The sequence below is a fragment of the Cetorhinus maximus genome, chromosome 23 (assembly GCF_964194155.1).
Source record: "Cetorhinus maximus chromosome 23, sCetMax3.hap1.1, whole genome shotgun sequence".
NCBI lineage: Eukaryota > Metazoa > Chordata > Chondrichthyes > Lamniformes > Cetorhinidae > Cetorhinus > Cetorhinus maximus.
The window spans coordinates 25976148-25991475 of NC_135901.1; the positions used below are offsets into that span (position 1 = coordinate 25976148).

Genomic DNA, 15328 nt, shown 5'->3' on the forward strand with positions numbered 1-15328 from the left:
GGAATAGATATCAATTGCTGGTCTTGTCAGTGACTCCCACATCCCATTAAATAATAAATTTTTAAAAACCTAATCTTCATACCCGTGTCTTCCCAGTGCTTTTCTCCAGATACTCAGTCATGTTCTCATTAAACCTACCACACAGCTCAGTGTCATCTGCAAATATCATTGACCATGGCAGTTCCTGTCACATTTGCTCAGTTCAAACATCTGTGACCATCAGGAAGAGGAAAGGGTTCAGTGTTGATCCTTGGTACAATGCAACTTTGATTTTGAAGCTCTCAGTCTCTCCCACACAGCTTCTTACTCTTGTCTGGAACTCCTTGGACATGTCCTGTAATAGTCGTACATACTTCCCAGGGACTCCACGAATTCTAACACATCTCCAGTCTCCCTCCCTGGGCACCTGGTCATAAGCCTTCTCTAGATCAATAACTACAATCTTCATGATTCATTGACCTCCCCAATATTTCTTCATCACTTGTCTCAAAATAAAAATAGCACTGGGAACTGTTTCTGCCGATGTTAACAAAGCTAAAAGTTTGACCTAGTTATATGTGTTAATATTCTGGATAAAAGTCAAACCAATAAGCTTTATGTAAAACAGACAATGTGACAAGTCATTTAATATTTCTACCACAAGTTAATTTCTTTTGAAGGGCTCTCTCTCTCTCCCCATCTCCTCCATCCTCACCCCAAACAACAAGTATGAGGAGCTCATGAAGCTTCTTTGTCGCTGAGATTGAGACAATCCGATCAACTCTCTCTGCTCCTCCCCTCCTTTCCACTAGACCATCTGGCCAAACTTCCTCTAAAGATCTGACCAACTCTAGCCCTGAACTCACATCTTTCTTTAGTTTCTCTCTGATCTCCCATCATCCTCTCAAGACCTCATCTTGTCCATGAGACCCACCTTCTGCTCTATTGACCCTATTCTGCTAAACTGCTGACCACTCAGAAGAGTTTTAAATGAGCATAAGTTTATGGAGGGTGGAAGATGGAACACCAGTCAGGAGAGCATTGGAATAGTCGAATCTGGAGGCATCAAAGACATAATTGAAGATTTCAACAGGAAATGAGCTGAGGAGGGATGAAGAAACTGATATTAGAGGTGGGAGGAGCTGATTTTAGTGATGGAAAGGATAAGTTGTCAGTAGCTCAGCCCTCAGCTGAGGTTCAAATAGGAAACTAAGGTTGCAATCGGTCAGCTTCAGCCTCAGACTTTGGTAAGGGAGGGGGATGGAGTCGGTGATGAGGGTGACAGTGTTAATGGCGGTGGGTGGGGGCTATGGGCCCATGTATTAAACCACCTCCTGGGCCACAGCTGTAGAGAGTTGAGCATTAATTTGTCTCTGTCCCATAGGACAACATCACAGAAACAGGTCCAATCTCAATGTGGTGATAAAAATTTCTGTTCCCCAATTGGTCTTTCAATTACATTGTTACAATCCATAATTTCCCATATGCCAGAATGTGACCCATCAATGACTGCAGGAGCCCAGTGCGATTACTCAGCACTGGGTTGTACTCTGAGCATGTACAGTACAAGTGGTGGATGTGGAACATGCTGATCAGGAGCAGGTAGGAGATGACGCTGAATTACAGAGAATACCGAGTCCAGAAACAGACCTTTCTGTTCGACTGATTTGTGCTGGTGTTTATATTTCACACAAGACAATTCCATTCCAATTACATCAACAAAGCTTTTTCGCTTATATTTCTTTATAGAAGTACCAGCACTGAAATAAAAGTAAAATACTGTGAATGCTGGAAATCTGAAATAAAAACAGAAAGTTCTGGAAATCCTCAGCAGGTTTGGCAGCTTCTGTTAAGAGAAACAGATTTAACATTTCCAATCCAATATGATTCTTCTTCAGAACTGAGTATTTCCAGCATTCTGATTTCATTTTGAACACATAATTGATGTAGACTTTATTGTCCTTACAGGTAACTGGATGTAAATCTGATTTCAGACCTTCCTCTGAACAGTTTTCAAACTGACTCCAGCTCATTGTCCATTCCTTCACTAAAGACCCGGATGGAAAACCCTCAGCACAAGATGGCGGCGGCCGGTTGCCCGGGTAACCTGGGCCTGTAACCGGGGAGGAAGCCCCGTCCTCACGCCTCTCTTCCCTCACCAAGTTGGCCGCCCATGTGCCCGGCTCCCTGAACAAGACTCACCTTCCTCTGCCAAGATGGCGGCGGATGGTGAAGCCCTCCCCCCCTTCCCAGTGCGCAGGTGCAGTGTGGGTGTGCGCTCTGAGCATGCTCAGTGTCAGTCATGGTGACAGAGTGAGGAGGAGCGGACGCTTCGGGAGGCGATTGTGAGCACAGGGTAGGAATGGAAACCGCGGCTGGACTGGGAACTGGATCAACTTCTGGGGTAGGCCCCAGGCCCCGTGTTTACCCCGCGGTGACAGGCCCGGGAGGGAGGGAGCGATGGAGCCGGCGGCTGGACGGGGAGGATTTGGAAACACTTTGTGGATCCGCAAACCCTGAGGAATAATTGTCAGCTCCTGGTTTGCAGCTGCGGGGCTTCTCCCTCCCGGGAACAGGTCCAGGTTAACGGCCGCCATCCTGGGTCAGCGAGTGGAGGATGGTTCACATCAGAGGATGGGGGAGGGGGGACAATAAATAAGAGGTTACACTTTGGGCTCAAATCAATGAGGAATCTGATCTGTGTTTGGGAAACTGTTAACAAATGGCCCCTTGTAAAACATGATCTCCAGTTGTAGAATTTATTAAAAAGATACAGAGAATTATCCAACACTTTATTTAGATTTCAGCCCAGGGAGGAGGGAGAGTGTGTGGGACGGGGATTTACAGCTTTGGGGGAAGAGAGGAAAAAATGTTCCATAGAAACTAAAATTAACTGTTCTGAATTTCTGTGCTGTGCTTACAATGAGGTCTTTTGAAACCTCTGCTTACAGGGGCATCAGAAGGGAGAATTTATAGACTGGTAACTCAAACAACATATCACATCAAGATCTAACAGAGTCACTTGATTCATCAGGAGCTGAATATCACCGGCCTTTGAACGTGGGAGGAGAAATATTTGCCTATTCTGACTGTAGAAAAAAAAAATCACTCATCTATATGACTGGAAAAGCACCGAGACACAATCACACCGGTGAGAGTGTTCCAGTGCACTGACTGTGTAAAGAGCTTTAGCTAGTTACGCAACCTGAAAAAATTACAGCATTTACAGTGGGGAGAAACCGTACATGTGTCTGTGTGTTTGGACAAGGATCCAACCTGGAGAGACACAAGGACACCCGCACCACGGAGAAACCGTGGAAATGTGGGGACTGTGGAGCTGGATTCATTTCCCCATCCCAGCTGGAAATTCATCGGCGTATTCACACTGGGGAGAGGCCGTTCACCTGCATCGATTGTGGGAAGGGTTTCACGCAGTTATCAAATCTTCTGACACACCAGCGTGTTCACAGTGGCGTGAGGCCGTTCAACTGTTCCGTGTGCGGGAAGGGATTCATGAGCTCATCTAACCTGGGGACCCACCAGCGGGTTCACACTGGGGAGAGGCCGTTCACTTGCTCTGTGTGTGGGAAAGGCTTCACTCAGTCATCTGCTCTGCTGACACATCAACTTGTTCACAGTGATCAGAGATTGTTTAAATGCTCTGACTGTGAGAAGAGTTTCAAAGGACCAATAAATTTGCTCAAACACCAGCGAGTTCACACTGGGGAGAGGCCGTTCACCTGCTGTGTGTGTGGGAAGAGATTCACTCGGTCGCATAACCTGCACAGACACCAACGAGTTCACACTGGGGAGAGGCCTTTCAACTGCCCCGTCTGTGGGAAGAGATTCACTTTTTCATCTAACCTGAAGAGACACCAGAAGTTTCACATTTGACAACAGAGGTTGGATTCTGCTGTTATTGCTGCTGTGAATCACATCCAGGTTTGAACTATGTTCATTCTGAGAGCTGGGGTTGGATTTTCACTTCCTGACGAGGGTGGGAACTGGGACTTGTGCGACTTGAAAATTACTTTCCTGGTCAGAGGCACTGGATCCGCTGCCTCTGAGACAGTTTGTGATTTTCAAAGTGCCAATTAACTCACCACCAATTAACCATCTGATTAACCACCAATGAACCAATTTAATCTCATTAAAGAACTTGTTAAGGAGTCTGTCTCGAACAGAATGGGATTTTCAATCTTTTCTTCTGGATTCTAAATTGATTTATGGGGTACAGATTGTTTGCAATAAATCCCCAATTGTGAATGAAATCATCAGGTTCTACAGGACTTAACCATCTGGCAGGAATGAACACTTTAAATGGTCATTTCAAAAGATTTATTAACCATTAAAAGGTGGGAAGGTAACAAGTTAGAAAGATTAAAAATCAAAGTTTCAATTAACAGTAAGAGGAGAATGTTTAACTTTAACAATTAAACAGACTTCTCAATGTTGCTCGGTTGATCAGGCCGAAGATGTGAAGTGAGGATAACCCTCCATTATTCGATACACAGATAACATGCTAACAAAATGGCTTCTCGCAACCTTAATTTTTACACTTAAATGATGTTGTAAGCCCACCTTAGCCAAGTTGTTGGAAATGGCTAATTGGTCTACAATTTGTCAAGAATGTGACAAGAGCTAACTCCATTGGTTTTAGCTAAATTACCACATTGTCTTAAACTTAGGACAGTTCCTTCCTTTAAGCTGTGTCTCTTATCTTGGTGTCTTTACAGGAGCCCATTCATTAAAATAGACTCAACAATCAAGAACAGTGTGTGTTCCTGATAGGGAGCGAGTCCAGGGCTTATCCCATTTCTTACCCAGCTGTTACAGCACTTTAATTCTCTCATAAGAAATGCTAATGGAGAAATACAGAAACAACATAAAGCGACTTCTACTTAACTACCAATCATCTGTTGCTCATCAGTCACTGCTTCGTGATACTGTTTTGGGTTAGTTTGTTGTAAAAGGTTAACATCAAAATGGCTTCTCATCTCAGCGTTAGCAGAAAATTGTGTTTTGACCTTGTTAGCTTATTACAATGAATATGAAATGAAATGAACCTGAACGTGGTTGGGCTGCACTAAAACCTATTACCCAGGCTTACTTACAGGATGATGCCAGACATGTTAGTGCACAGCTGTTAGAGTTACTATGCGTCAAAAGGAAGTTAATTTTCTTTTTTTTTGTGTGTAAAATTTGTGGGGTAGACTTGTTCTGGTTTGAGCACTGTACCTCAACTTGACGTCAGTGCGCACTTGTGTTGTTTTTATTGTCCTGGTCATTTCATGAACTGCCAGCGCCCCTCTGCAAAGCAGCAGCAAACCCCAAAATGGCTGCTGTCTGCATTTGCTGCTGGCGTCAGACAAGAAGCTCCCTCTCCCTGGAGGCACTTGGTGCCTCGGATTGGATGCTGAGCTCATCTCCTGCCAAAACAGCTCATTTACATTTAAAAATAGTGTCGCAAGAGCAATGCAGTTCAGGTGCAGTGTCTGAACTTGGAATTAATCCAGGGTCAGGTTTCCAAACCTCTTTGAAAATCCAGCTCTTGGGAGTTTATTCCTCCTGATGTTAATAATCCTTGCAACAGGGCTGGAGTTTAATATTCTGGTTAAATGTCAAATAAATCAACTTGGTGTCCAACACAGTGTGTGGAGTATTTGTTCTCTCCAGGTTAAGAGGAGACAAATTGAAATCCTGTTCTTGACTGTTCCATTTCTGGGCCTTTTCTCCACTGTTAAAGAGAGATTTGTATTTGTGTAGAGCCTTTAGTGACATCAGGGATGTCCCAAAGCATTTTACAGCCAATGAAATTCCTTTGAAGTGCAGTCAATATTGTAATGTAGGAAATACAGCATCTAATTTATGCACAGCAAGATCCCATAGACAAAAAATTGATAATACCCAGATGATCTGTTTCAGTGATGTTGATAGAGGGATAAATATTGACCAAGACTCTTGTAGAAACCCCCAGCTCTTTGAAATAGTGTCAATGGATCTCTTACACCCATCCATTCTGTCTCAGTGCCGTCTCTGACAGTGCAGTGCTCCATCAGTACTGCAGTGGAATGTCAGCCTGGATTTTATGCTCATCTTTCTGGATGTGGATTTGGACCCACAACCTCCTGACTCAGACATAAAAATGCAACACTGAGCCACGACTAACACCTCATCATCACTCTGGATTATTTCAGTTCCCAGACCTTTGGTTACTCTCATGGACAAGTCCCAGCTGTCCATACCTTCCAGAGTGTCTGTCCTAGCCTTGGTAGCAAACATCATCTCACTTTTCTGAAAAGGAGGAAGAGAGAAAATGGGGAAGTAGAAACCAGTTAGTCTAACATCAATAATTGGCAAAATGTAGGAATCTATCATGAGGGATGTGTTAACAGGGCATTTAGAAAATCATTAACTGATTAAGTAGAGCCAACATGGATTTATGAAAGGATTTATGGATTCATATTTGACAAATCTGTTCAGAACTTTTTGAAAATGTAATAAGTGAGGAGGATAATGAGGGTATCAGTAGATGTTGTGTATTTGTATTTTCAAAAAGCATTTGATAAGGGGCCACACAAGAGGTCATTACACAATTCGGTCTGGTGTTTGGGGGTATCTTAGCATGAACTGAGGATTGGTTAATGGTCAGAAAACAGAGAGTAGGAATAAATGGGACATTTTCAGGGTGGTAGGCTGTGACAGCAGGTCCCACAAGGATTAGTAGTTGTGCCTCAGCTATTTACAATCGATATCAATGACTTAGATGAGGGGACTGAGTGTAATGTATCCAGATTTTCTGACGATACAATGTTGGGTGGGAAAGTAAGTGCTGAGGAGGACACAAAGAGGCTGCAGAGGGATATAGACAGGTTGGGTAAGAACATGGCAAATGGAAGACAACATGTGAAATGTGAAGTTATCCACTTTGGTAGGAATAATAAAAAAAATAATATTTTTCGAATGGTGAGAGGGAAATATTTGCATTCAGAAGGACCTGGCTGTTCTTGTACATGAATCACAGAAAGTTAACACGCAGGTACAGCAAGCAAATGGTAAATGGTCTGTTAGCTTTTATTACAAAGGGATTGGAGTATAAGAGTAAAGATGTCTTACTACAATTACACAGAGCATTGGTGAGGCCTCACCTGGAGTACTGTGTGTGGGTTTAGTCTCCTTACCTAAAGAAAGACATACTTGACCTAGAGGGAGTGAAACAAATGTTCACCAGACTAGTTCCTGGGATGAAGTAATTGTCGCATGAGGAGAGATTGAGCAGATTAAGCCTACATTGAATGGAGTTTAGAAGAATGAGAGGAGATCTAACTGAAACATTCTTAAGGGGCCTGACAAAGTAGATGCTGAGAAAAAGTTTCCCATCTGGAGAATCTAGACACGGGGATTAGTCTCAGAATAAGGGGTCAACCATTCATGACTGAGATGAGGAGGAATTTCTTCATTCAGAGTTGTGATCCTTTGGAATTTTCTACCCCAGGGAGCCGTGGTTCTCAGTTATATTTAAGACAGAGGTCGATAGGGTTTTGGAATTTTCTAACCCAGGGAGCTGTGGTTCTCAGTTATATTTAAAACAGAGGTCGATAGGGTTTTGGAATTTTCTACCCCAGGGAGCTGTGGTTCTCAATTATATTTGAAACAGAGGTCGATAGAGGTTTGGGTACAAGGGGAATTAAGTTTGTGGGGAGTGTGGAGCTAAGGTAGAAGATCAGACATGATCGTATCGACTAGCAGAGCAGGCTTAATGGGCTGAATGGCCTTTCCTGCTCCTATTTCTTATGTTCATTAAACCTCAGTCTGGTTCCCCTCAAGCTGCTGAGTGAGTGAATTAAATCTTTCTTCACAAATCACCCAGATACCAGATTACAAGTCAGGCCATGAACATTGTTTATTGTTTTCAAATCACAGTGAAATGTGGGCACACAGACCCTTTCTAGACGTGTCTAAATGTAATCAGAGTTATCCAGCAGTTCAGCACTAATGGGGAGAGCTATTTCACAAAACAAGGAACAAAGACTCCACAGGATATTCAGTGATTCACTGCAAATCAGCACGAATGGATGCTGAGTATTAATTACAGCAGGGAGCAAAGTCTGGGGTTATAAATTGGTGAGTTTATTTTCAGAGTAATTCCTTCAATATCTGACAAATTAACAGCTTTGATCAGCCCGTCTCACAAACAGCTCGAGCCTACTTATGATTACAAACATTCAGAGCTTACCGAGCCTCATCCTCGAGTTACAGAACAGACTTTCTCCCATCAATATAGAGCTGCAGGATTGCACTGTGATCTGTTTGTTGTTCATCTTTAGTTCAAGACAGTTTCTGAGTGATTTACATTGAAAACGAGGTTTGCAGACATGATTGAGAGACGGTGCAGGTACACACTAAGTCTAAACTGGGCAACTGACATTAGAGATCAACCCCAACTGTCAGAATGGACATGGTTTAGTCCAGGATGTGATTAACAGCATCAACAACAACAGAATCCAACCCCTGTAATCACCTGTGAATTCGCTGATGTTTCAGCAGGTTGGATGAACGAGTGAATCTCTTCTCACACACAGAGCAGGTGAACGGCCTCTCCCCAGTGTGAATTTGCTGATGTTTCACCAGATTATTTCTGCTTTTAAAGTGCTTCTCACAGTCAGAACATTGAAAAGGTCTCGTATCTGTGTGAACAAGGTGATGTGTAGTGAGATGAGATAAACGAGTGAATCCCTTCCCACACTCCGAGCAGGTGAACGGTCTCTCCCCAGTGTGAACTCGCTGGTGTGCAATGAGATTACCTGCTCGCCTGAACCCAGTCCCACAGTGAGAACATGTGAACGGTCTCTCGTCAGTGTGAACACGTTGATGGGACGTCAGTTTCTCAGACCTTTTAAAGCACTTCCCACAGTCTGGACATTTAAAAGGTCTCTCGTCTGAGTGAACATGCCAATGCCTCAACAGATTGGATGACCGAGTGAATCCCTTCCCACACTCGGAGCAGCTGAACGGCCTCTCCCTGGTGTGAGTGCATTGGTGTTTCAGCAGGGTGGAGGATCCCCTGAACCTCTTCCCACACTCAGAGCAGCTGAACGGCATGGAACCGGTGTGAATGCGCTGGTGTTCCATCAGTGAACGTGGGCTTTTAAAGCTCTTTTCACAGTTACAGCATTTAAACTCTCCCTCGTCGGTGTGAACTCGTTGGTGTGTCCACAGGACAGAAAAATGATTGAATCCCTGCCCACACACGGAGCAGGTGAACAACCTCTCCCTGGTGTGAACTCGCTGGTGTGTGATGAGGTCACCCGATCGCCTGAAGCCAGTCCCGCAGTGAGAGCACCTGAACGGCTTCTCCCCAGTGTGAACTCGTTGGTGTTGCAGCAGGTTGGAAGACTGAGTGAATCCCTTCCCACACTCAGAGCAGGTAAACGGCCGCTCCCCAGTGTGACTGCGCCGATGAATTTCCAACTGAGACGAGTAATTGAACCCCTTCCCACAGTCCCCACATTTATAGGGTTTCTCACCAGTGTGAACGGTGCTTTTTCCTTCCATGTTCCAAGGCTGATGACATTCCCGTCCTGATAAATTGAGAGACTCCATCAGATTCTGATGTGATGTTTGGTTTCAGTTTCCCGACTGCAAATCCTCCCCTTCTAATACCCTGTGAAATTGATTTAAAACAGATAAAAGGGAGTGAGAGAAAACCCACAAAAACACAAAGGCTGGTTGTGAAATTGAGCTGAATGAATCTGGTCATTTGTGGGGCCGGCACCAGAGGAAAGTGACCATGAAAACTGCTGGATTATCATAAAAACCCAACTGACTCACTAATGTCCTTCAGGGAATGGAACCTGCCAGCCGGGCTGGGATACACAAGAGCCTGGCCTCTATGGGAGGAGAAAGAGAGAGAGGTGGAGGAGGGGGCAACGGAGATGGACTTGATACATGAGAATTTTGACATCATGTCCCAAACCCAGCACCCCATCTTCTAGATGAGCAAGAGCAGCTGGTGCATGGGAAAACCATCACGTCCAAGACACACCAGCGAGTTCACACTGGGAAGAGGCTGTGTTTTGTAACCTTTATTCTTAAAATAAAGTATCTTTCTTTGGGCTATTCTCAAGGTTTTCCAAGATGAAACCAAACAGAAATTTGCTTGTACTTCTTGCAATTTAGTTATTGTCTTCACTGCTCACGAAGTGATCTGCTCGACAATGAGGGTGATCACTTTTTGGAACAACCTCCATTTTGTCTGTGACCTTGACCCTGAGCTTCCGGTCATTTGTCATTTTAATTCTCCGCCCCACTCCCACTCTGACCTCTCTGTCCTTGGCCTCCTGAACTGTTCCAATGAAGCTCAGTGAGAGCTCGAGGAACAGCAGCTCATCTTTCAATTCGGCACTTTACAACCTTCCAGACTCAATATCGAGTTCAGCAGTTTCTGCACCAACAGGATCAGGATTGTCAGGATCGGGAACTCTCTACCTGAAAAGGTGCTGGAACCTGATTCTACGTTTAGACTCCGCTCACTCGTCCTAGATTCCCCAACCAGTGGAAATAGTTCCTCTCTATCCACCCTGACAGTTACAATTAATATACTGAAAACTTTGATCAAATCACCTCTTAATCTTCTAAATTCAGGGATCACAATCCTCACAGTGAGTAGTGTGTTCTGGCAGAATGGGTAGAGAGAGTCAATATATAATGAAAGGCACAGTTCTAAAGAGTGAGCAGGGACAGAGGGACCTGCGGGTTCATGTGCAGAGATCTTTGAAGGTGACAGGACATATTAAGCGAGTAGCTGGTCAAAATAAATTGGATCTCGAGGTACATGAATAGTGGCGTTGAGTACACAAACAGCGAAGTTATGCTGAATCTTTATAAAGCTCTGGTTAGGCCACAATTCGAGAATTGCATCCAGTTCTGGTCACCTCACTTTAGGAAGGATGTGAAGGTCATTGAGAAAAGTGCAGAGGAGATTTACCAGAATGGTTCCTGTAAAGGAGGTTGAGGGGAGATTGATAGAGATGCACAAGATTATGACAGGTTTAGATAAGGTAGAAAAAGAAAGGCTATTCCCATCAGCTGATCGCTCAAGGACTCATGGACACAGATTTAAGGATTTGGGTAAGAGATTGAGGGGATTCTGAGGGAAAACATTTTTACACAGTGAGTGTAATGAGCTGGAACTTGCTGCCTATGAGGGTGGTAGAAATGGACATGATGAATGATCTCAAAAGGAAATTAGATAGGCACTTGAGGGAAATAAACCTGCAAGGATACAGGGATAGAGCAGGGGAACAGGACTGACTGGATTGCAATAGAGAGTTGGCATGGACTCAATGGGCCTAATGGCCTCCTCTGTGCCATAATAACTCGATGACTCTTTTGTGTAATCTCACCTTGTAATTTAAACCATGGAGTTCAGATATCACTCAGGTAAATGTGTTACACTCCCTCCAAGGCCATTCTATCCTTCCTGTTGTTTGTTGCCCAGAAATGAACATAATTCTCCAGGTGTGCTCTAACCAGGGTTTATGTGTCTCAGTGCTTTTCCAGTCACATTGATACCTGACATCTTCTCCCACAGAGAGAACAGAGAAACCTTTTACCTTCCACATTCAGATGCTGCTGATATTCAGGTTCTGATGGAGTGCCTCTGTCAGATCTTGATGTGATGTTTGATTTGAGTTTCCTGTTTGTCAATCCTCCACTTCCAGTGCCCTGTAAGTTTACAGAAATCATCACTGTCAGTCCAGGATAGAAATTCACAGCATTCTCTCCTCTAGGGTTACAACTCTGATTAAATGTATCCCTGGAGGTTTAATCACATGACCTGCCCCCACACATCCATCCTTTACACACTGCCTTCCGACACTAATTGGAAATCAAAAAGTCTCATTATCCAATTGGATGATGATTGATTGTCAGCCAAACAGCCTTTATCCCATTTTCAATATTTTTATATCTGGTAAAGAGAAATGTTCAAAGAAAATTACAAAAAAAAATATTTTTTAATGTCCTGATGATTTTTATCCGGGGTTGCACACGGCAGTGTCCTGGGGATTCATCTTCAATTGCTGGAGACTCCAAGGAGGTTATGCTGAACTTATATAAGACACTAGTTAGACCTCAGCTGGAGTATTGTGTACAGTTCTGGGCATCACACGATCGGAACGATATGAATGCATTGGAGAGTGTGCGGAAGAGGTTTACAAGAATGGTTTCAGGGATGAGAAACTTCAGTTATGAAGACAGATTGGAGAGGTTGGGACTGTTCTCCTTGGAGAGGAGAAGGCTAAGGGGAGTTTTGATAGAGATGCTCAAAATCATGAGGGGTTTGGATAGAGTAGAAAGGGAGAAACTGTTCCTGCTCGGAAAACAATGTAGAACAAGACGGCAAAGATTTAAAGTGATTTGCAAAAAAAGGCAAATGTGATATGAGAAAAAAACTTTTTCTCACAGTGAGTGGTTCGAGTCTGGAATGCACTGCCTGGAAGTGTGGTGGAGACAGCTTCAATCGAGGCATTCAAGAGGACATTGGATGATTATTTAAATAGAAACAATATGCAAGGGTACGGGGAAAAGGAGAATGGCACTGTTATAATGCTCATTTTGAGAGCCGGTACAGACATGATGGGCTGAATGGCCTCCTTTGTGCTGTAACAATTCTGTGAATGTGATGGGTGGCAACCCTTCCTCTGCTCCTGGTCCAGGATCACCCCCAATAAATATGGCGGTCGCGCACACGCAGTGCTGCACATTGCCCCCCACAAAGATGGCGACCGGCAAACCAGGCCTACGAGCGAGAGGAGTCCCATTGCTTATACTCCGTTCGGTGCCAAGGCGGGAACGATAAGTTTTTATTTCGGGTTTCAGGTCTACACTGAGTACTTATGAAGCATCCCCGCCCACTTCGATGGTTCTAATCCTCGTCACCCAGCCACTGGCTCCATTACTCAACTGCACTCGATCACTTCCGATCCGTTCCTTGCAGCTCCAGTGACAGCCCACACTATGCATGCTCGGGTCGCAACGGAGCAATGCGCTTGCGCAATGAGCCCCTGTAATGAGGATAGAGCACATTCATACTCGCAGTGCATGCTGGGTAAGACCCTCGCCATTGAAAGTCGATAGTTGTTGTTGGAACATAAAGTTGTGCGATTCGATTACGATTGGAGACATTGGGCCACGATACCAATTTATTAAATTAATTGATGCAGCACCTAAAGACCACGGGCTCGCTAACATAGTTTTGTACTGGGTGTGATTAAAAGCAGAATGAACACCTACAGTCAGGTGTGAACTCACCAGGGTCTCAGCAGGTGGGGTATAAAAGTGCTTTTCCCCATAGACAGAATAGTTAAACTGCCCCTCACCAACATGAAAGCACTGACAGTGGATCAAGTGCTTTTAGCTTTTAAAGCTGGAATGTTAACCAGTGGCTTAACTGAGCAAATCCCTTCACACATGGTAAGTGTCTGAGTGGTCTCCCTCTGGTGTGACTGTGCTGTTGTGTGAGTAAATGGGATGACTGAGCGAATCCATTTCCACATTCAGCTGGCAAAGTATTTTTTCTCCACGGGGAGATTTTACCCAAGAGTTTCCAGCTCAGACAGGAATCCCAAATGCTCATGGTAATGAGTTCCACGTTCTCAGCATTCTCCAATTAAAGAAAAGCAAAATACTGTGGGTGCATCAGATTTGAATTAACATTAGAAAATTCTGGAAATACTCTGTAGATCTGATAACATCTGTGGAGAGAGAAACAGAGTTTACATTTCAGGCAGATGAGCTTTCATCGGAACTGCACAGACCTGAAATATTAACTCCCTTTCTCCTTTCACTGATATGCTGAGTATTTCCAGCATTTTCTGTTTTTATCTCTGGCTGCTCTAGAACTGTACTTAGATTTATCAGTGACAAACTGATATTTATTCTCATTTGTCCGCAACTGGAAACATCTCTCACTTATCTACCCTGTCAAACCCTTTCATAATTTTAAATGTTCAGGTCATCCTTTACTCTCTTTTCCAGAGAAAACATTTACAGTCTGTCCAATTTTTCTTGTTGGGTGTAACCTGCCAGTTCTGGCATCATTCTAGTAATTTTTTCTTGCATCTTCTCCAGTTCTTCCAGATCCATTTTATATATGAAGCTAATCTGAGCAGTAAACTCACTATTGTCCCAAATGCCTGTATGTTGCAGCATTTTAATCATTAGCTGAATATAAGATGGGATAGAATGAGCAGATCCAACGAGCCAGTCTGTAACATTATGGAGCATCTACAAAGTTGCCTCTTCCCCTTACACTGGGATGGTGGGCTGTTTAACTCTTAATCCATCAGTTATGATATGAAGAATAACATGTCAGAGAAATACAGGATTTCAGTGGGGTGACACAAGCTAGATAAAAGTTCAGTTAATATGATTGCCAAGCAGTGATAGGGAGCACTTGCGATTCATGTGCACCTTCTCTATGCATTTTCCAGATTAAAAATGAATTGAATCTATCACTCTCCACTTTGAGTATATTCAAAATGCAAATCCATTAAGATTTGGATACTCGGGGAATCAATAGATTTGGGGATAGGGTGGGAAAGTGGGGCTAAGGTTAATCATTTAATGGTTCAGAAGCTCAAGGACCGTATGGTCTACACCTGCTCCTATTTCTTGTGTTCTTATGAACATCATTGTGAATCATTTCTATGCAAGCACAGCAGATGCAGCACCCACACTTTCACCTCCCACTTCTTACATTCCAGGACCCCAAACACACTTTCCAAATGGCACAGTGATTTATTGTGTCTTCTTGCAATTTAGTATTGCGTTACCTGCTCATAATGCGGTCTCCTCTACACTGAAGAGACTAAATCTGATTGGGTGATTGCTTTGTGGAACATCACCAGTCTGTGAGTCAGTGAGCTTCCGGTCATTTACTATTTTAATTCTCCACCTCACTTCAGGTCTGACCTCTGCCCTCAGCCTCCTGCACTCTTCTAATAAACCTCAAAGGAAACTCGAGGAACAGCACCTCGTTATTGATTGGCCACTTCACAACCTTCTGGACTCAACATTCATTTCAACAATTTCAGATCATAACCACTGCTCCCTTTTTTCCTCACAGTAGCTGATGCTAATTGTTCTGCTGTTACGATTTTTACTTCCTCTGGACTTGTCTTTTATTTGTTCACTTGTTCCATTGGTTTGTTTGCTTGTATCGTTATCGCCCAATTTTGCCTTGCACCATCATCCCCTTTGTCATTTAATCTCCAGCTTTCCATCCTATCACAGGATCGTTTTTCTTTCCTGCTCTCTGCCTCTCTTATCTCCGACTATGTACTTG

General features: G+C 43.7%; 4 protein-coding genes across 12 annotated transcripts in view; 2 read left to right on the plus strand and 2 right to left on the minus strand.

Moving 5' to 3' along the window:
* LOC144697327 (uncharacterized) overlaps positions 1-6376 on the plus strand; it is a 174774-nt gene extending 168398 nt beyond the window's left edge. For 2 of the 4 annotated variants that reach the window (XM_078569315.1, XM_078569312.1), the window contains exon 2: positions 2931-6376. In XM_078569315.1, the coding sequence (XP_078425441.1) occupies positions 3493-3873 (381 nt within the window). In that variant the 5' untranslated portion in view covers positions 2931-3492 and the 3' untranslated portion in view covers positions 3874-6376. Of the gene's footprint in view, positions 1-1988; positions 2082-2234; positions 2384-2930 lie in introns of those variants that run through there. The other 2 variants (XM_078569314.1, XM_078569313.1) reach the window with 2 other exon arrangements.
* LOC144697912 (uncharacterized) overlaps positions 1-15328 on the minus strand; it is a 294824-nt gene that overhangs the window by 192528 nt on the left and 86968 nt on the right.
* LOC144697444 (uncharacterized) overlaps positions 1-15328 on the plus strand; it is a 111144-nt gene that overhangs the window by 46676 nt on the left and 49140 nt on the right. The gene's annotated exons all lie outside the window — the stretch shown is intronic.
* On the minus strand, positions 7865-13014 carry LOC144697006 (uncharacterized). Of its 6 annotated transcripts, none has more exons than XM_078568759.1 (3): positions 12947-13014; positions 11595-11706; positions 7865-9643 (listed from the first exon to the last, which is right to left on the minus strand). In XM_078568759.1, the coding sequence occupies exon 3, from the start codon at positions 9580-9582 to the stop codon at positions 8497-8499; it is 1086 nt and encodes a 361-aa protein (XP_078424885.1). In that variant the 5' UTR covers positions 9583-9643; positions 11595-11706; positions 12947-13014; the 3' UTR covers positions 7865-8496. The 6 variants fall into 6 exon arrangements, with proteins under 6 accessions (XP_078424885.1, XP_078424881.1, XP_078424880.1 ...); XM_078568755.1 differs by having other exon boundaries at positions 7865-9632; positions 12922-13007; XM_078568754.1 differs by having other exon boundaries at positions 12922-13007.